Raw genomic sequence first — 22,001 nt, 5'->3', positions numbered from 1 at the left:
TAGATCAAAAGCTACTTGACCTAGAGAGCTCAAATTAGTGTCATTCTTTTCTGCTTTTCATGAGTTTTAATTTGAAATGCAACATGACTGTGGTGTTTGAATTTTGTAATTTTTAAAAACTTGAAAAAAATTTTTTTTGAAAATCTCAAAAACACCATTTTTAAATTTTTTGATAAAAATATGTTTTGAAGACATCAATTGACTATTAATGTGCAAAATTTCATAATGGCACAGCAATGGGTTCTATTGGAAATTATATTTTTTTGTATTGTAATGTGTGCGAAATTTGTTGACTTTCATGTTAAAACCATAACTATAAGCTGAGTGGTCAATGTTGAAGTTTTCATATTAGTCTATTTTATAATTTCTGGACTACAAATAACATGGCAATACCTAAATTATGACTTAATATCAGGTAAGCAAATTGAAAAATGTACGAGGGGAAGTCATTAAATAACAGGAATTTTATTCTAAACTTTATGGAGATTTATGCACAACGAAAATTTGAGTTTCGGCACTCAAAAAGGTTCATTAGCAACCCGCCATAAAAGTGTCGTGACGAGCGAGCAGTCTGCGCCTGTGCAGTAGCTCGTACAACATGGCCGCTACACAGTTGACTTGCACCGTAGAAGAGCAACGAAGTGTTGTTCGCTTTTTGTGGTCAGAGGGAGTGACACCTTCTGAAATCTACAGCACAATGAACGTTCAGTACGGAGGCAATTGTTTAAGTCAGGGGAAAGCGTACTAAATTAACGGATTAGCTCATCGATCTGCTGTTTCACTGCTTCAGTTGCCACGCAAAATGGCCTCCCACTCCGGTGGTCATCACTGACATTTCGTCTTCCGTCTTTAAATCTTTCCACCTACTCATGCACTCTCCCCTGACTTAAACAATTGGCTCTGCACTTTAGCGCTGTAAGAGGGGCGGAAAGGAGGGAGTGAGCGAGGCAGGGACTTCGTCGGTCGCGTTCGTGCACTGAGAAACCTCTCACCGTCTGATTCGTGGGTAACAGTGCAGAGCGTCATTGTAATCGTAACAGAACAAACAGGAGGTGGTTCCATGAAAAGGAGAAAGGAGAGAGCCTTCCCACGTAGTATATTTACCTCTCTGCTCAATGCTCTGCTGCTTATGGCTTTGAGGTGCAGTTTGCAGGATGACGCCAAAAAGCTGTTTTCCGAATATTCCTCTCCTTTCGGAACAAAAGGGAAAAAAGTGCTCCCCTGTGCTTAGCACTACGCCGTGAAGGCGTATAGGGGGTGTGGGGTCGTGAGTGGTGGTGATGTGATCAGCATCACCCCCCTGACCGCCTTTACCCCTCAGGGTTTCCCCCTGTCACCCATGTCATTCGACGCTGTGTGGGCGCCGGGGCAGCTTCCAACGTTAGAAAAGTTCCCGGATATGAACCGGCCGGGAATCGAACCCGGGACCTTTAGCATGGTAGTCAGACGCGTTACCGACTGAGCCACCGCGGCCACAGAAAAAACGCTGTAATGTTCCCAATTCTGAAAAAAATACACCTGCTTAGAATTTACTCCCACATCATTCATGTGAATCGTCGGCGAAAACTATTTGGCTGGCGTAGGTCAAAGGTCTCAAGAACCCACTTTATCCACATCTATGAATTTTAGCATGGACTGCGGTGGCTCAGTCGGTAACGCGTCTGACTACCATGCTAAAGGTCCCGGGTTCGATCCCCGGCCGGTTCAAATCCGGGAACTTTTCTAACGATGGAAGCGGCCCCGGCGCCCACCCAGCGTCGAATAACATGGGTACCTGGGGGAAACCCTGGGGGGTAAAGGCGGTCAGGGGCGTGATGCTGATCACGTCACCCCCACTCACGACCGGATCAAGAAAGTGTGGGGCGTTACCCCCACACCCCCTATACGCCTTCATGGCGTGGTGCTATGCACAGGGGAGCACTTTACCTTTACCTTTACTAAGTATTCCTAGCTACATACAGTCAGGGTGTATTTACATCACATTTCAAAACAATACGAGTCCCTTTCTCACCACTCAGGAAATGCTGAACAGAAATAACACCTCAGCATCCCCTTACCTGCTGGGGTACAGATAATAATGGGTAAAATTCTGAGAACACTCCTATTACTACTAACAGTAATCTCTGACGCCGCTTCGGTGGCGGAGAAAATTACCATCAACACCGCCGAAGGTTTGGGTACGAGCCGCTTCATGGATTTTAATATTGGTAATCCCCATCACCGCTAACAAGGCATAAAAGCGACGCAAAAAGATAAAACATTGTCATGTGTGTATAGAGTTTACAGTACAAACACGACAAGTTCTCCAAAATCCACATTCTTGTCCAGCGTACTCGCAAGAACACCCATGCCCAGGCCGGGATTCGAACCCGGGAACTTTGGTGCAAGATAGAAAGTCTACAATCTTCGCGCTCGGCAGCCGAGACGGTGCATGAGGAACGAATGAGGGACAAACACAAAGGAACACACAAGGCCAGGCAAGGAACGGAATCGGATGGTGAAATAGCGAGTACACCTCGACCTAGCTATCTCCCGGCCCCCATTCACAGCAGAGAACAGTTCTTTTAACAAAATCCTACTTTCCTGTTGGCCGCTTCGGGAAGGAGGGATTCTAAGGTTGACGCTTGCTGCCCAAACAGGGGACAGCGGTAGGACTTCACTCTGTCCCGGGAATCTATGGAGCAAGGGGACGAAAGCAAGTCTCTGCATAAGTAGTGACTCGAGGCAAGGGCACCTGCAGATTTTTTTTTTCTCGGGGAGGCGGGATGGGGAGCAGGGTCACAGAAACTTTTATTATTATTATTAATATTATTATTGCTATTATTTTTGTTATTACTACTACTACTACTACTACTACTAAGGTTTTTTTAAACAATTACATACAATTTGCATAACTATATACTGACAAAAAGCGGTTTTTTAGTTAGATAATCATTGTAAAATAGACTGTAAGCTTAAATGTAACCCTACTTCAAATAATAATAATAATAATAATTAGTGCTAGGATTTTTATGACGTAAAAATCACCAAAATATGCACAATAAAATATGCTCTTATGACCTAAAATTTTACAAAATATGCACTATAATTTGAAAAATATGCTCTTATAACTGGAGTGTTTTATCAATATCTAAATGCTGAGATATTTTCACGTCCATACTATTTTTAGTTCACTTTATGGGCCCTGAGTTGCAATCCACACTGAATACTTTCCGTAAATTTTCAAATGAAAATGAAAAAATATTTTGCTGCAGTAAGAAAAAAAAACACCTCGAGTGAAACTGGGAGAAAGAATGAATCCACTTCGAAAATATGACTATATTTCTTGAAAAGCAAAAATATGGTGAACATGACGAAAATGCATCAAAATATGCTCTTATCACGCAGAAATGGCCAAATATGCCAAAATATGCAGTTATAAAGCACCTTAATTCAATTAGTTTCTTCACAATATGCATTTCTATATATTTAGGGAACACATCACCCTTACCAAAAAAAAATATATATGCTAAGTCATGAAAATCCTAGCCATAGTAATAATAATAGTTGCTGTAACTTACGGCCTGCATGTCACAGAACAAAACATTTTTTGTTATAAAATTTCACCATTCAAATTACATAACTATATCCAGAAATCTCAGGGGAGGGGGCAAGTGGCTACTAGCCTCTCCCTGCGGGCGCCCTTGACGAGAGGGCTCGACTGCAGTTACCAGCCTTTACAGCAGCGTGTACTGCTTCTCTTCGCCCAATCGTTTTCTACCCTTCTCTGCCGCAATGCGTAGCCTTACTCCAAATATTCCCGGGATACAGTGTAGAAATTGGCACTTTGAGCGGCAATGTTTCTTCGTTGGTAAGCGCGGGAACAGCGGTCACTGCCATAAAGTCTGTCCCCACGCCGGGATATAGCCGCAGCGGATACCCAGGGATTTTTGGACTGGAAAATGGCCTTAAAAGTCAGTACTGTATTTTACTATCTATCCATGAAGCTCATGATCTGCGGAAGAAGGGTGTTAACTCCCATGATCCACCCTTCTCCAGTGGAACTACGGCCCTATAGGGAGAGCAAGTCTTCGTGAAGGGAAGATAGGACAGCAGGCGCAGACGTGCCGCCCCCTGAATGAGCGTGGGAAATGACAGCAACACATCATGACAGCGGGCGAGTAAAAAACACAGTACTCCACATACAGCATGTGTGTGCGTTGAACACAGAGGATCGGATGTCCCCATGAGAGACTACAACAGGCCCTGCGTATGCGATTCCGGAAACGCACGGCCGAGTATGTACCGATGTTTTCATTCCTGCTGTCCCACCTCGCAAATTATGACTACTTGAATGTTGATTGCAGTATCCTACATATTCTTCCCATCTTAATTACTTTGCTATTAGGAAATGGATATAATTTTGTAGTGCAGTAGTATTATTCCCGCTTCCCACCATCCGCAAGCACACTATAGCGACATCTGTAGTGAAGTGGTTATAGCACAGTACGCTACCACAACGCCAGGGGTTGCATGGGTGTTCTTTCTGAGGTTCCCTTCATCAATTTTTTGATATCATCACCCATCCCTATCCTCGCGATTAGCCAAAAGTGGAAGAAAAGCAGAGTAAAATCAATCAATCAACTAAGCACATTATATTCAAGAAATCAGACACGGGGTCCGAGTCAGATTATGAGACCATTAGACTCATGTCAATTCTCTTCAGTTATCAATAGTAACAATTTTAACAAGCAAAGGCAGTTACAGGCAAATTATTAAAAAAACAAGGTAAATTTCGTGGCGCAACACCAATTGGAACAGTTTCTTTCATTGCACGATGATTGCATCAAATCCCATCGGCGCTGTTTTCTGGCTTTTTAGATCGCAGTTCCCTACTACTTCAAGAATCTCCCCAGTCATCTCAGCATACTGCGTCAATGCTGACATTTTGAAGCTTTCACCAGGGATCGAACCCAAGACGGCTCGCACCAAAGACGAGAGCTGTAACCAATAGTTTACGCGGGAACATGAGAGGCAATATATTAGTATCGTAGATTTTCACATTCAATAATTGAAGGGCTCAGGTGTAAAACACGTTGACATTTTGGTAATAGGTTATTAGAAGCTGTACTGTAGATAAATTGTTTTCGTGTCGTGTTTACTAAGTTCAGAAGGCTTCACTGAGTCCAATGCAAATTGTATAACACGGCAATTTCACCCGAAAATTAAGGATGGCAAATTTTACTTTGTAACTCAAAAATGACCAAAATGTCACCCTGTTTTACACCCGAGTAAGAATAAACAATTGTCACTGGTCATGCAGCTTTACCAAGAAGAGGGAATTCCCCATATCAACGATCTTGTCCTAAAATCCCCCCGCCCCACCAAACTTTTCCGGGGAGGAAAGTTTTTGTTCTACAACAAAAGATAAACAATTAGTTTGAAGTCAACTATACTTTACTGGAATAAAATCGAAAACACACAAAGAACGAACAACAAAGAGCCTCATCTCTAAGGACACTGAAACCAGATCCTCAGAACACAGAAATTAGTTCGGCTTGTTATTTCTTCTTAATTTCTCATCGGCTTTCGTCAGTTACCGCAAAGTAGATATAAATACATTAATAGAACAAAAAACACGTAATAGCATTTAGATGTGAATTTTATGTAGGAAACTATTTCATTAACGTCTCTTAATTTTTGCCCCTCCCCCCCCCCCCCTTAGTCACGCAAATCATTGTTCATAGCATTAATAAAATCTTAAATTTGCAATCGAATTTTGAATGAAGGGCAGTTGATTTAATATATTGTATATTTTATAATATAATTTAATTGTTTAATAATTGACACACATTTAATATATATATATATATATATAGTGTGGGTGGGTGGGTATCTGCAGTCTTTCTCTGCTTGGTACGACTGTAACAGAACAAATAAAATAGGAAACTCCCCACTTACGTTAATTTTTTGCAGGTAGATCTCGAGTTCCTTGTAGGGATCGGAAGGAATCCCGTTGATTCGGTCGTTCGTTTCTAAGGTCGCCATGGCGCTGTCATCGGTCACGTGGGTGGGCGTACGCCACAGGATAGGCTAATCACGGAAGCTTCTGGAACCCATGTTGTGGCGCTGCTTTCGATTAAGATTACATCCTTGCGTCGCCAGCACCTGCAAAGATTAAACAGAATTTGTTATAACACGGTAACAGCTGACATTATGCATTGGAAATAATGTTAATGTGCAACAACACTTGCTGACTGCTGTAAAACATGATTAGTCTATAAGTTGTCATCCGAGTACTTTACATGCCAGGTTTCCCGCACAAAATTGAGGAAAAAAATTATACATGGAAATTTTTTATGTTGACACTTTTTTTAAAAAAAAATCTCCAGAAATGGAAACAACATGTGAAATATAATACAGCAAGGAACAAAAAGTGAACTGTTGTTTAAATTATATTATTGTTATGTTTACTTATTGTTAATTCTAACAAAAAACGAAAAACAATTTCCACTGAATCTTTAGCAGTTTCCATTCCAAAACTATAAAAATATATCTCTTAGATATATTGGATATACTAATATATAGCTAAACATTATCATTCAAAATGTGCAATCTGATTTCAGATAAAGTTACGAGTTTTCGATTTTTGGCTCATTATTAGGCAATTGCGTTATGCTGTGCGACATCACACAATGTAGTCCACCTACGTGGCGTACTGGTTAGTTATCACAGCGCGCTAAGACGCCAGGGGTCCCGGGTTCGAATCCCAGCCTGGGAATGGGTGTTCTTAGTGAGTGTCCCTTCATCAATTTTATCGTATCATCACTCATCCTCGCTTTTAGCCAAAGTGGTATGAAAGCGAAGTAAAATAAAACAAATCAATCACATTGTGCAAAAAGCGTCAAAAGCTGCGATAGCCCTCTGAAACGCCATACTTACTTTTAAAGTACAACTAGTTAATATTTCATTGTTTAGTGGCTTTCATTGATTAGTGATTATTGGAGCACATGCTGAAAGTATAAAACTAGTAAATATTGTATTTATTAAATTGAAAAATTTGGCGTTTTATTAGCCTATTCGCGTCTTAATCTTTGGCATATAACTTTGGAAGTTGTTAAAAACCATTCACGATATTGTGAATGAATTCGCATGATGGAACGAACATACATATATTTTCATCAAATAACACATGCTTGGTTCCCCTGGCAAAAGTTTTTACTATTATAACAAATATATACCTGCAAGAGCGATGGGTGCATTACCAATTGCTTTGCGATGTTTAGACAGAAGCGTTAACACTGTCTTACTGCTCGATATACCTTCAGCAAAGAAAGGTCGGCAGAATATGGAACTGGGAATAATACAAGGACTCGCCAAGACAGAAGCCCGATTGTCGATGGCATGGCAAAGTGGGCTAAATTGTTATAATCTAAACCCAGTCAAAAATATAAATAAATAAATATATTTGAGATATTTATATTTCTGTATTCCTCAACATTTCTATGTTGGACCCATGACGACTTATTTTCGAGAGTTTGATTAAAATTGCAAGTTTTTATTAGCAATCAAATATTAAATTATATATTTATCTCAGTTTTCCTTCAACTACTATGTGCACAAAACATTATAAGATACAAATCGACTAAAAAGATTTCTTTTCTTATCTTAGGAGGAAAACAACAAAAGCGTGGGATGTGCCATCTATGAGTGAAAAGTACAAACTTAAGGAGGGAAGTCTAGTTTTATTTTTACCTCAAACCATGCTTTATTTTGTATTGTAAGGTGTTATCTTCGCAGTTCAGAAAATATATATTATTTTAATTACTATCAAATGTGTTACTTTTGTGTGCGTACAAATATTCAAGTTCAACTGTCTTAAGTTTTAAACAAATAGAGCAAATATGAAGTTTTCGCCCTGACCATATATCGTTGATGACTATTTTGTTCCACTGTGCTTATTAGATTATAAGTATCATCCACTTTATATTACAAAAATAACTAAATCCTTAATGGTTTTTGTGTATTTGTATGTCTCAGCTTGACGAAATGCCAAGGACAAAATGGTATTTACTTATTTTTATCCTATCTATGATAAGACACGAACAACCTTGAGGTAAAAGTTCCAATCGACACTCTTCAGTAAAAGGGTCACAGCGTCAGGAAAGAGAACATATACTTAATTAGTATGCTCCATGTGTGTTGTTCATATCCGATAACTTTTCTATTCTGCATCTGGTTCCCATATGTTCAAGCTACCAACTTGGGAGGTTTTATTATTATTGCGTTGGAATGGAAAACAAATACGGAAGGGATTTTCGTTGAAAACCGTAATCCTATTAAAAATGGGGCAGTCTTACGCAGAGCCGACCTCCGCAGAAAAAGAAATACGCCACGACGCCAGGGGTGCAGAGTTCGAATCCCAGCCTGGGCATGGGTGTTCATTGTGAGTGTCCTTAATCAATTTCATCCTATCATTACGCATCCTCATCTTAGCGATTAGCCAAAAGTGGTAAAAAAGTAAAATAAACCACAACAAACAGTTCTGAATTTGCAGGTTTGGAACGAGTCCTCACTCCCGAAATCACCAATCAACAAGTGAGCCGATGAAGTCTTATCAACGCAGAATCCTATCGTTAATCCTCCACACTGTTGGTAGGCTCGCTAGCTAGATATATTTAGATTATTTTCGTAATATTTCTGGCTATTCTGCTTTTGCAGCTTTGGAGCAAGTTAGAACTCTGGCGGACGACGTCATCTCAACGCAACACCTATCGCAAATCTTCTTGCTCATCTTCTTCACTGCTGGTAGGTTCGCTAGCTAGACTAGATCAAAGTAAATTATGGACTGCACAAAATTTAGTGCATACCCCAGGCAAAGAAACTTCCCATCTACAATTTCTAAATGCAAGTTCCCATCTCACAGTGCAAGAACCATTACCACGACGAGCACAAAGGATGGGAAACTTTATCTTGTGCAAATTGCATTCTGGTCCTGCACTCGCCTACTCACGTGGCTTTCCTGTGGGATGCACGTGGGATACTGGGACTCATCCTTGGCATTAATTGCAGCTAATTCGAAATTGCCGCTGATAAGGGGGTTTCCTCATCAGCCCGAAAAAAAACGTTACATCATTTCCCCAGTTGGACAGAGCCAATTGTAGGAATGATGGGAAAGGAAGCAAGACGACTTGTCCAGAATAGAGGGAAGCAAAGTGGGGCAGATTTATGTATGCCGGGATCATGTTACAAGTTAGTTAAGCTTCTCCTGGGGGGAAGTGGACCTAAAAAAAAAGTAGAATCGCAGTTGTGATTCTTCTTGGATTGTGAATACGATAGTGATGAAGGGTGTCCTTTTCTGGATGCAACCAAATGTTATCCTCTCTGCATGTGGTATACCCTGGGCTGCATTCTTGCAGACCAACGAGGCTCTGGCGCCTGGTCCCACAGCCAGTACAATCCCCTTCTTGGGACTTGTCTGATTGTCCCTTCATCTGTATCATCATCATTCATTTCAATCATCGCGGTTACACTAAAGGGACAGGAAAGCTACTTAAACAAAAACAAATCAAATCAATACTGATAAAGATATATTCGTTTTGGAAGAATACTTTTTGATTGACTGATTGATTTTACTTCGCTTTTCTGCCACTTTTGGCTAATCGCAAAAATGAGAACAAGTGAAGGTATGATGAAATTGATGAAAGGACACTCAAAAACACCCAACGCACTGCGCTAACCACTGCGCCACGGACTTTCTGTGTGTGTGAGGGGGGTGTGTGTGTGAAATGAAGAGGAGCTGTTATCTCTCTTATAGCTGAACCTCTAGTACTTGCAGATGTGGATAAATTAACAGTGCTATATCAAAGGACACAATGATACAATTTTAATATTTAATAACCATATCTATAATTGAAAAATCATGTGACTTTCCTTTTCCTGACTGAATGAGAAGTTATGAAATGTCAACCTCTTAGCATGTACTTTTCCTCAAAGATTACCGCAATGTTATTACTTGACATGAACTTAAATATTTAAGTTTCGCAATCCTTGTCACTTGCACTTTTTGATTCACATCTTAACTGACAGCTGTGGTAGCTTTTACGCACTGTTCTTAGTTTTTTGTCATTTCCATTACATAAGCAGCACCGTACTTCCTGGTCAGCTGCATCTTCTGTTGCCACTTACCATCCTCAGGCACGCCAATAAACTTTAACATTCAAGGAAGTGACGTAATATAAGTCAAAGAAAAAGCAAACGTAAAACATATGCTATCCAGTCCGGCTACTCCTTTTTAAAAAGCAGGGCTGTGGTGTTGCTGGTCTCTGCATCCAAGCTACCAAACCCATGATTTCAATGCTTTTCCTTACATATGCAGATAATTACGCGCAAAACACATAGCTACACATTTTACGCTTCACTTCACTGTCTTATATCTGTCCATCTTCTACCAGGGCGGGTGTGCCTCCCCGATAGCGTAGTGGTAACGTCGTCGCCTTGTAATCAAGGGGTCCCTGGTTCGATACCCGGTGGAGAAGCATTGCACAGTTCTTTGGATCCTACTTTAAACTGTAGGTTCAGTCCCGATTAGCCTATCTGTGCATACAGTGGACTTAAAATTTAAATTCAATTCTACCAGGGTGGAAAGGGAGTTTGCTCACATTTTAACAAACTGCTTCAGCAGACTAATTTATTTGCGAGATGCCTTCAAGGTATTTTCAATCGCCTATCTTAGCAATGCTAGCCTAATTGTCGTAACTTGTCTTCCATTTATCACAGAAACTATTAGGTATATGAAGATGACATTTTAATATTGCAATACCTAAGTGTTGGTTATCACTTTAGCACAGGTTTTCATATCATTGTGAACGATATTTACATTATTTGAATAATGGAAATAAACGATTAAAAGCCGGTTATCACCACGCGCTACGACGCCAGGGGTCCCGGGTTCGAATCCCAGCCTGGATGTTTGTGAGTTTTCATTCATCAATTTCATCATGTCATTACTTATCCCCATCTTTGCAAATTAGCCAAAAGTGGCACAAAAAAAACGTTGCAAAATGAAGCAAAGATTATTTGGCACAGAATAAGCAGCTCTAACAAATGTAGATACCTTTTAATCAAGGGGGTTCCGGGTTCGATACCCGGTGGAGGCAGATAGTGGTTCGGATCAAACTTTAAACTGTAGGTCCAGCCCCGATTGCCCTATCTGTGCGTAAAGTGGACTTAAAACAACAAATCAATCAATCTAACAAATGTGATACAAAGATACATCTGTACAGCTAATATAACAGGATAGTAGGTAATGTAAATATACAAGAAGCCTTGTGGTTTGAAGAAGGTTGCATTAGCTGTCGAGGCTGTGCTCGAGGGAGGGCCGATTTGTGGAGAAGCTCTGTGCGATTTGTAAAGTGAAAAACATCTTTACTTCGTGATTAGGTTACTGAGTATTATAGTAAACAATATTACATTGTTTCAGAGAGAGGGGAAGGAGGGAAATAGCGGGGCACCTCAAATGAAAAGAAATTCCTTACTTTCTTTTTAAACAAGGATATTAATTTCATGTAGAAACATTTTTTATTTTTTTTGAGAAGATATTAATAGGTGCCCAGCCACATCTGGCACCCCCGGGCGAACGCGTATGCCACTGTAAACTTAATTATGTTTTGGCATGTATTGCCAAACTTACAGCGGGCAGCAATCTCTGTCAGATCTTGCGTATGGTTTAGTTGATAGATGGCGCTGCTTTTCCTCCGTCTTTTGTGTGATCAACTGGGCACAAAGAGGAGATCTTGACTGCTAAACCTTGTTCACTTTTATTACAGCAAGTTTACTATTATTAACATCATTCACGGACACTTGTAAACTCCCCAATTGAAAGCCAATAAAATCGTTAGAACCGTGACTGTACAATGCAGATTTATTGGAGTTGGCCGATTTCATAGTATTGTGATCAGAAAGCCTCAAGTTTCCTTTAAGTCTCATTCGTGCTTTTAGTTTTAAAAATTTGAACTTTTATTCAATTTTAATTTTGGCAGGACACACTTAGGAACAGAATAAATAGTACCAAGTATTCCTAAAGAATAATCACTCATTCTCACCGTTGCGATAAGCCAAAAGTGGCAGAAATTCGACGCTAAGTAACAAAATATTGCAACACCACCACCACTGTCTACATTAATCGCGAATACAGTCGACACAGGCTCGACACTAGTGTTGCCCAAGAGACGAGACTTTGGCCTGTCTCGTCTCGTGGAAATGCTGTCTCGAAGATCTTTGTCCCGTCCCATCTCGTTTTGTCTCGTCTCGTAAAATTAATGTAGGATATCATGCTAACAAAAGTTAAGAGTGGGAAAAATATTATTCCCAAAAGTAGGTTAAACTTTTTAAAACATTTTGTTCACTGTAGTCAGAAAAAATAAGGTTTGTTAACCACAAGGACATTAATATTTAGTGTAAAATAATGTTTGTTGATTACCAATAGATAGATAGTTTATAGAATCTGCCCTGTAGTATTTCTGACGTCCATCCACTCTTTATCCATCGTACACTAAGGGAGCTTTCACACCGAAGAAACACGTGACAGGAGACAATTCGCACGGTAGGGTTGTTCGGTCTAGGCAAGTATTCACGGCCAAGTCTGACCAACTCGCAAGCGACAATCGACACGTGCCGCTCGTCGTGTCGCCTCGCTATGGAAGGTTGCATTTATTACTGAGTGTTCATTTCCAACCCGCAGATGCCGCTTGTTGCCTGTCTCATGATTCTTCTTACTCCTTTGACTTCAGGCAAAATATGTTGTTCACGTCAACGCACAGTATCTAAACTCCGAATCACACGGAACTGGATTTCCAGTAGGAATGCCATAGTTGGCGCTGGACTGGCTATCCATTTGCTTGTTTTCGCCTCACATGATACTTGTTAGTTGTTTTGTTACCGTACTTGTCGATAGACTTTTGTTCCCATGAGACATTGCGCAGAGCAGACAATCTGTAAAGATGGACGAGCAATTTGAAGAATGTTGTAGGAGAATTACTGCTTTGTGCTTTTATTAAAAATTAAAAAATAAAAGTATGGACTAGAAATTGGCTAGAAAAAAGTATGGTAATCAATGCGTACCGAACAAGCTCTTTGATGAACATGAGATTCGCAGGATTCATTCAGAAAAAAAAAAGCCACGTACACGTCTCATCGCTTTGCATAAATACCAAAATATTAATGACATGAACACGAATGCACTGCACGTCATCTCTTTACTTTTTTTTTTATCGAGAAACTTTGAACTGACAAAAACAGTCAGCAATCGAAAACAACGGATCAAAAAAAAAAAAACCTTTGCAAACTCACAGATTATCTTCACATGGCCAAACTTTGCTCTGATTGGCTTTTCCACAGAATCCAGTCAAGGAAAGCCAGTAGCAATTAGAACATGTCCTATTCCTCGAAACCAGTCAAGCAGCCAGCGAGGCAGCCATCACATCCGGGCAGGTAGCCAGTTCAGCGCCCTGTGATTTGGCCTTAACTATTTGTCTATTACTAGGTCCTCCCCGATGGCATGGTGGTACACTGGCGAACTTTAAAAAAAGATCTCCCTCCTCTTAGTTAGATTGGAAGGTAGTTGGAAACACTTCATGGCTCCGTATTGGATAAGAAAGTGGGGGAAGGCAGTTGCAGACAAGGCCATCACTACCCTATGCGCACGTAAACTTGTTTCCGGAAAGATTTCTGTTGGAGTCGTGTCAGGCATGATCTGGGCAGTTTGTGGAAGAATTTTATGTTCCTACCCCCCCCCCCCCCCGCTCTCTGTGTATGTGTGTGTGTGTGTGTGTCGCGGGCGCGCCGACACCCGTTTCTTTTTAAGTTTGGCGTATTTTTATTGCATCGACTAATTGCTGTTATGGCTGGGAATAATCCAGGTTAGCAATGGGCAAATAAAAAAGTATAAAAAATACCAAAATTCCTGGCATGAGTAGTTAGTAGTAGTAAAGGTTAGGTAAAGTTCCTCGTGCGTATAGCAACGTGCCATGAAGGCACATTTAGGGGATGTGGTAGTAGGGCACCGCATATTCTCGAGCTCGCCCATTTTGGAGGTGATACGATCAGCACCACGCTCCAGACGCCTTTTTTCGCCAGGGTTGTAGTAGAAATGAGAAAATAGAAATGTTTTACATTCTGCGTATGTGACAGTATTCTTTGGATATTGTCCCTGAAGTATCTGTTGACATCCTAACCAGCAGTTCTTTTCAGGATAAACTAGTTGAAGGGCGCGAGTGGTTCCTGAGAAGTAATGAACAAATCACAGAATGCGCACTAGTTTAGCTCACGTTTCTTGGGAGGAGGGGGGGGGGGAGAATGATATACAAATTTATTCCTTCGAATGCTTACGTCATTGTGACCATGGAGTGTATTTTGCAGACTAACATGGATCTGGCGTCTAGACACAAGGAGGAGTTTGCGCTGTGCCCTACGTTTGTGATTGCCTTTCACAAATTTCATCTTAACACACCTTTCATCCTTATCTATGTGATTACTCAAAAATGGAAGAAAAGCGAAGTAAAATAAATAAATCAATTGGTCATTCTGTCCCTGCGTTTTTCAATATTTCTTCCTGATCGAAAATTAATGTTTCACCGATGTAATGCATCACTATAGTCATGTGAATTATTATTTTCCGTCATCATAGTGTGCTTAATTATTCCTTAAAGCATAGACTTTAACGCTGTTGTCCTTAGTGTAAACGATCTTAACTGTGTGGAAGTTTTTTATGTAGGCAAAAAAATGGTTAAGAGTAAATCCCAATTGATTTGCATAAAAATTTAAAATATTATAACTCTGACATGACACATATTAACTGTTCTTATGTAGTTCACTGTCAAGGAACGATTTCTCCTAACTAAACAGGATTCCGGCCTCCGCGGTAGAGTGGTTAACACAGCTTGCTCAAACACCGTCTTGGCATTGTGTTCATTCGGTGTTCATTGTGAGTGTCCCTTCATCATTTCATCGCTCATCCTCATCGTCGCGTTTAGCCAGAAGTGGCAGAAAAGCGAAGTAAAATAAACCAAATCAAACATAAATAAGAAGCTGAAGGGAAAAATATTCCATTACCAAAAATTATATATATATATATATATATATATATATATAAATATAAAGTAATTACTTTGTTGACACTGCAGTTTTTTTTCGCAGTGTGTAGCTGTCTTAGGGTCGTATGTTCGAATTAGCTGACCTCAAAATATACGAAGAGTGAACGATTAATGGAAATGGGGATGCACATTTCTATTACTTTAGAAAGCATTCAGTCGTAAATCCTGTGGTCACAGTGTGATTTTCGTGCTAGGAAGGGAGGGTTCCTGGGACATCAAATAGGTCGACGTTTACTTATAACATTACGAGGGTATGGATTTCTCTCAACAAGTGCAACAAATGTTTATGGTCATGAAAATTATTTATACAATTTGTTTGAGTAACGTCGCTTTCTACCCCTTGAAATTAATGGTGACTGGAGATGAAAAGCCATACGTGGCAGATTGTAACGTGCTTTGAAGACAGAGGTTTTAAGTTCGAACCATGATTAAGGCATGTTTGCCCCATCACATTCATGTTATCAATTGATCATTCATTAACCAAGAGGGAAAAAGACAACGTAATATATCCTAAATAGAAAAAAAATCAGAAAAGGGACAAGGAAATGCATATATCGTGCCGAGCCGAGGTTGTGTGTTGCAAGACGGAAATGTGTAACTATTATCGCAAGAGCACGTTCAATTATATTAGGGCAGAACCATATGTCACACAATACAGGTGAAATTATTGTAGGTTGACGTGAATTGTTAATCTGCCTACACTCCACTTATTATTACAATTTTGAGGGTCTTCATAACAGAGTGCTTTGCATACTGCTCTATGAAACCGGAGACCCTATGTTCTATTGATTGATTGATTGATTTGCTTTATTTTACTTCGCTTCTTGTGCCACTTTTAGCTAATTTGCAAATATGAGGGAAGCCTCCCCGATGGAGCAGTGGTAACATCGTCGCCTTGTGATCAAGGGTTCCCGGGTTCGGAACCCGGATCCCACTTCAAACTGTAGATCCAGTCCCGATTAGCCCTACTGAGCATAAAGTGTACTTCAAACACAAACTCAATCAAATATGGGGATGAGTGACGACATGATGAAATTGATGAATGGAGACTCACAAATCCATGTCCAGGCCAGGATTCGAAGGCGGGACCCCTGGCGTCGTAGCGCGGTGTGTAACCACTCTGCCACTGGGACCGGCATCTATTTTCGAAGGTTTGGTAATATTTAACAGCTTATTGTGTTCGTGCATTTTTTCTGGTCACTCAAACATTCGTCCTTATCGTTGAAAGTAAATAAGAGGGATTTAATATGGTCGTAAAAATAGCACGTCACGTGCCGAAAGAAACTACCTTCTTTGCTCGTTTTCTTTTTATATTTGTTTTAGAGCTAATGACAAAAGAGAGAAAAGAAACGAAAAAATGAACAACCTATTTTCATTCATGAAGGAAATAAATCGCCAGCTCAGATCCTGATTTCTTGAGAGCTCAAAATGGACAACAAATATTTCTCCTGAGGCCGAATGACCACAGAAAGAAACGCTGTGCTTATTCCTTGATGACTCATGGTTAACATTGCTCTCCTGTGTGGTGTTCACGACTGACAGCTGTACAGCTCTTCCTTATCTTGCATAGAGTTTCGGCATTGACGATGCAGTGTTTCCAATTCAATATCAGTTTTTGTTTGTTTTGTTTGTAAAAGGTGAGGTCTCAGTGAGGCCTTACTAAAGTTTTAGACTGTACCGTCGTCGCTTTTTAATCAAGGAGTCACGGGTTCAATACCCGGTGGAGGCACCTAGTGGTTCGGATCCCACTTTAAACTGTAGGTCCAGTCCTGATTAGCCTTACTGTGCATGAAGTGGACTTAAAACACCAATTCAATCAACCAATCAAAGAGTTAATCTAGCTTGTTAGTGCGAAATCTTTGGAGTTGGCAATCGGTATACTTGAGGGCCAGAGTGGCTGGACGAAGACTTACAGTAAACAATGGCAGTGACTACCTCCACATCGTTTTGCGCAAGGATGAATGGAAGGAAGCGCCTGGGGTAGCAGATGGTTGGCAGATTTACGGTATTCTGAGGAAATTTCAGCAGGAAGATAGTGATCTTTGGAAGTAAGGATAGCTGGTTTCGTTACGGACAACGTGTGACGAATTTGGATTTGCGAGGGGGAATCTTGCAGAATATAACTACCAAGAGCTTACTAAAAAATCGAAGATATGTTGAAATATAGAGAAATGAGAGAATGCTTAACCGATGAAAGAAATTACATGAAAGTGAGATATTGATATGGACAGTTATAGAAAAGAACTGTTTCCAGCAACACGCAAGCGACAAGCGACACATGCAGCTTGTCGTGTTTCTCGGTTCGGAATGTGGCATTTATTAACGGAGGTTCGTTTCTAAGCGACATAGGTTGTTGCTTTGGTCTGGTCACTTCTTACTTCGATCCGACCTATGCGGCAAGCAACAGGCGAAAAGCGAGAAGTGTCGCTTGGAAACGAACCTACAGTAATTAATGCAATCTTTCGAAGAGAAGCGACGCGACAAGCATGAGAGGATATCGATCACCCAGTGAATTTATGCCACAAATCAGTCCCTTACTTTTAATTGATTATATCTCTTCACTGGATTCAGGTGTTCTCTTGCTCCATCCTTAGTTCCTGACCGCGAGGTTACATACCTTGTTTTTGGTCAGTTACTTAGATGACACGATTCTGTATGGAATTTCTCTAATTCCGTATGTCGGAATATATCGTGTTGTGACGATAACAATTATTGTATGCCTGCCTTACTATAGCTTACGCGTTGTAGCAGTAGTATTTTTTACTTTGAAAGCATTAAAAACAGTCCAGCTGTTTTAAGGATAAACAAATAATTTCATTAACATGGAAAAGCAAACAAAACCCGAATTTTTTTTCGTAAGGTTTACAATATTTTAATTAATTTCTCACTCAAAGAAATTATCGAGAACAGTTCTCTTATCTCAATATTATTACAAATAGATATCCGAATCAGTATTTTAGTAATGTACTTGAATCTGGAGTACCAATAAAACAAAATTATTGAAGTAATGCTGGATTTCGAAAGAGTTAAAAATAAGTAGGATAGCCTTTTTTGGATGTAATACACCCTGATTTGGGTTTCAAACAAAAAATTCTTTATTCCGAGTAAATAATTATTTGCAACTGATTATTTTGTTTGTATTTTTTTGAGACTTCCGAGACTCGTCCCGAAACGAGACGGGACGTACGGTCGGTCTCGTCCTGTCTCGAATTTTTAAAAGCCTGTCTCGTCTGATGGGCAACACTACTCGACACCATGATCTTCTAAGCATCGATATTAACATTTGAGCGAAAATCGAATTTGTAAAAAGAATATCTCTCCAAAACTTTGTGGATAGAGGAAAGGTGAGTCGGGAAGAGTTTCGCTTAACTGCAATGCTACGATACGTAACGATACCTATGTCATATTGTTTATGAAACCTGTTTCTTCCGTGACCCACAGCATCTACGAAAGGACCGCAAATCTTGTCAACGTATGGAGGCAGCTGGAGAAAGCGACGTGGCTGCAAAAAAATCCACCGCTTGCTGCACGATTTATCGTTCCTTTTTCTGTTATACGAACTGCAACTCCTAACAATACCTTTATAGAAATACAGGATGTAGTCTCATAGATGAATTAAGGCATGCAATATTGGGAGGGAGAGGCAGTGACCTTTAACTTCAATTATAAACAGTTCCTGCACATCTGGCGTGTCCAGATGAGACTTCAGTCTACCAAGAAAGGGGGAGTTGTGAAATCGAAAACCTGTTTCTCCAAACTTATAATAAAATGTAATGTTGTCAATTTTCTTTTGCATTTTTATGTATTCTTCCATTGGCATGTGTGTGTGTGTGGGGGGGGGGGGTGCGTGTGTGCTTAAAGCATTTTCGTTCCAAAGAGCTGCTTTAAATAAAATGTGCTCAGAAAATAGATTTACGAGGACACGCTGAAAAGTAATGTCTCGTATTTTTTTGTGACTGTGTAAAGACATTTTAGATTTTGAGCAACCATGCATTGTACTCTTCAGACTTTCCCCCTTCTCCACTCCAAGCTTCAAACTTCTATCACCAGGGGTTGCTGAACTAGAGCGAGGAAAATGGCAGCATGTAACCATACTATGTCAGTGCACCTGAAACTGCGTGTGGTTTCTAACTGCAGAAAATGTGTCCCCCAATTGACATTCATCAGAGAATGAAGGCATTTTATGGCAATGAATGTGTAACGTCAATACTGTATGATGTTGGGCTGTTCATGCTCACAATGAAAACCTCTGCCGAGGAACTCGCAACGTGTGTGACAAAGAACTTCTTGAGAGTTATACGAACTGCAACTCCTAACAATACCTTTATAGAAATACAGGATGTAGTCTCATAGATGAATTAAGGCATGCAATATTGGGAGGGAGAGGCAGTGAGTGACCTTTAACTTCAATTATAAACAGTTCCTGCACATCTGGCGTGTCCAGATGAGACTTCAGTCTACCAAGAAAGGGGGAGTTGTGAAATCGAAAACCTGTTTCTCCAAACTTATAATAAAATGTAATGTTGTCAATTTTCTTTTGCATTTTTATGTATTCTTCCATTGGCATGTGTGTGTGTGTGGGGGGGGGGTGCGTGTGTGTTTTTTCTTTGTCGCAACGTGTGTGACAAAGAACTTCTTGAGAGTTTCTCAGCAGGGGTTTTCATTGTGAGCATGAACAGCCCAACATCATACAGTATTGACGTTACACATTCATTGCCATAAAATGCCTTCATTCTCTGATGAATGTCAATTGGGGGACACATTTTCTGCAGTTAGAAACCACACGCAGTTTCAGGTGCACCGACATAGTACGGTTACATGCTGCCATTTTCCTCGCTCTAGTTCAGTAATCCCTGGTGATAGAAATTTGAAACTTGGAATGGAGAAGCGGGAAAGTCTGAAGAGCACAATGCATGGTTGCTCAAAATCCAAAATGTCTTTACACAGTTACAAAAAAATAGCAGGCATTACTTTTCAGCCCGCCCTCGTAGTTAGCAAAAGCGAGGCTGAGGCATTTTTAAAAAATTGATAATGTAAGAGACTCCCATTATCGCTATTTTTTATTAACTGTCGTATCGAATAAAATACAAATATGAGCAGTTGGACAATGTAAACGTAATAAAATATGAGAGCAGCTAGTAGTCACGCCCCCAAAAATTGGAACTGGTAGAACATCTAATAAATTCTTAAAATTACGCAGGACCAGCCTGTAATCTAAAGCTCCGGACAAACAAAGAAACTGGTATTACGTTGGTATTATTCCACATTTGGGGGGTTCCCGATGGCGCAGTGGTAGCGTCGTCGCCTTGTTATCAAGGGGCCGTTCGATACCCGGTGGAAGCTTATAGTGATTCGGATCCCACTTTAAACTGTAGGTCCAGTCCCGATTAGCCTTACTGTGCATAAAGTGGACTTCAAACACCAACTCGACAACAACATATTCCACATTTGGTTAGTTGTGCTTATACGGATAAATACTGATTAGATTAAACGAAATTGATGACACTCGTAACTAAACGTCCAGGTCCAGGCGAGGATTCGAACCTGGAACCTTTAGTAGGAAGATCGTGAGAGCCACCTAGGTGACGAATTAAAGTTTGCGAAAAAATAACCACTACGATGAGTAAAATTTGTAGATTATAAAATATATTTACTTCTTGAGAATTATATTTTAAGCATTCTATTTCATTTCAATATATCTGATATACTCTGCATCTCCATGGGCGATCCCAGTTTGACTGATCTTTGAAATTCGTCGTCGAGTTTTTGCCTGGGAATGACACATTCAAGGCAGGTTTTATGGCTGTCCTGTAAACAATTGTAAGTCACTTAACCGCATGTGATTTGTGTTCTCCTCTCCTCTTCCTTGTTTTCTTAGTCGATTCCAATGTAAAATGGCTTATGCTGTATTTGATTGATTTATTTGCTTTATTTTACTTCGCTTCTTGTGCCTCTTTTTGGCTAATTAGCGAAGATGGAGATGAATGATGGTATGATGAAATTGATGAATGGACACTCACAAACATCCATGCCCAGGCCAGAATTCGAACCCGCAACCCCTGGCATGTCGATATGCTAACCACTCCGTCACGGGGGCCGCCTTATGCTGTATTTAAAATCCTTTTTATAAATAAATAAATACAAATACATAATTCCCGATTTTTGCATGGAGAGAACTTAAAATATTCTTTCTGGTGGCCTTTATAAATCCAACACTCGTACATAACTTTATATCACTATACTTCTGCAACTTTTTTGTTTTGTAATCCTACTTATTTGACCACCCAAATGGAGAGACAACCCAGTGAAGATCGCAACAAACCTGATCCAGACAAATCCATTTCCGAGAACTTCATCGAAGAAACACAGGCCAGGTCCTTCCGCAAGCCACGGCACTTCAAGACCCTTGAGACGGCCAATTGAACACGACACAGAGTTTGCAGCAAAACCAGTTCGAAATTACACTCTCGACTTGCTCCTCTTTCAAGAGGAATGAGTCAGGAAAAAAAGGAAAAAACAAGACCCGCCTCTTTACCAGCTGTTGTACGTTGCTCGTCACTTGTTTTTGGTGTACTCGCGGCGCGGTCTACTTTGCATTGGACATTCAGTCCTCTCCTCCTCCACCCACAGAGGACATTTCCGCCCTGTGAGCTTGTCGCAGGAGAGCGACAGGGCAGATCAAAACAAAGCCGCCTGGAATGATTTCAAACGCCTTCGCAATTCCAAACTGACCTTCCCTAATATGAACAAACGCGCACCATGGATTGGTAATTGCCATTTTTATTACTGGATAAATCCACATTTTATACACACAAACCTTGACGGACTCTCAAAGATGCATACACAAGAGTGGTCGCAAAGCGGATATAC

General features: G+C 40.3%; 1 protein-coding gene across 5 annotated transcripts in view; it reads right to left on the bottom strand.

The window, feature by feature from the left end:
- The window catches only part of cv-c (RhoGTPase activating protein), a 698,249-nt gene that overhangs the window by 440,038 nt on the left and 236,210 nt on the right, over nucleotides 1-22,001 (bottom strand). For 4 of the 5 annotated variants that reach the window (XM_083119445.1, XM_083119448.1, XM_083119450.1 and 1 more), the window contains exon 2: nucleotides 5,941-6,147. In XM_083119445.1, coding sequence (XP_082975571.1) covers nucleotides 5,941-6,027 — 87 coding nt within the window. In that variant the 5' untranslated portion in view covers nucleotides 6,028-6,147. Of the gene's footprint in view, nucleotides 1-5,940; nucleotides 6,148-21,453; nucleotides 21,585-22,001 lie in introns of those variants that run through there. The other variant, XM_083119446.1, reaches the window with a different exon arrangement.

This window comes from Lepisma saccharinum, chromosome 3, assembly GCF_977018435.1.
Source record: "Lepisma saccharinum chromosome 3, izLepSacc3.1, whole genome shotgun sequence".
NCBI lineage: Eukaryota > Metazoa > Arthropoda > Insecta > Zygentoma > Lepismatidae > Lepisma > Lepisma saccharinum.
Note: the sequence above shows the minus strand (reverse complement) of the source record. Positions and strands in the feature narration are given on the sequence as shown.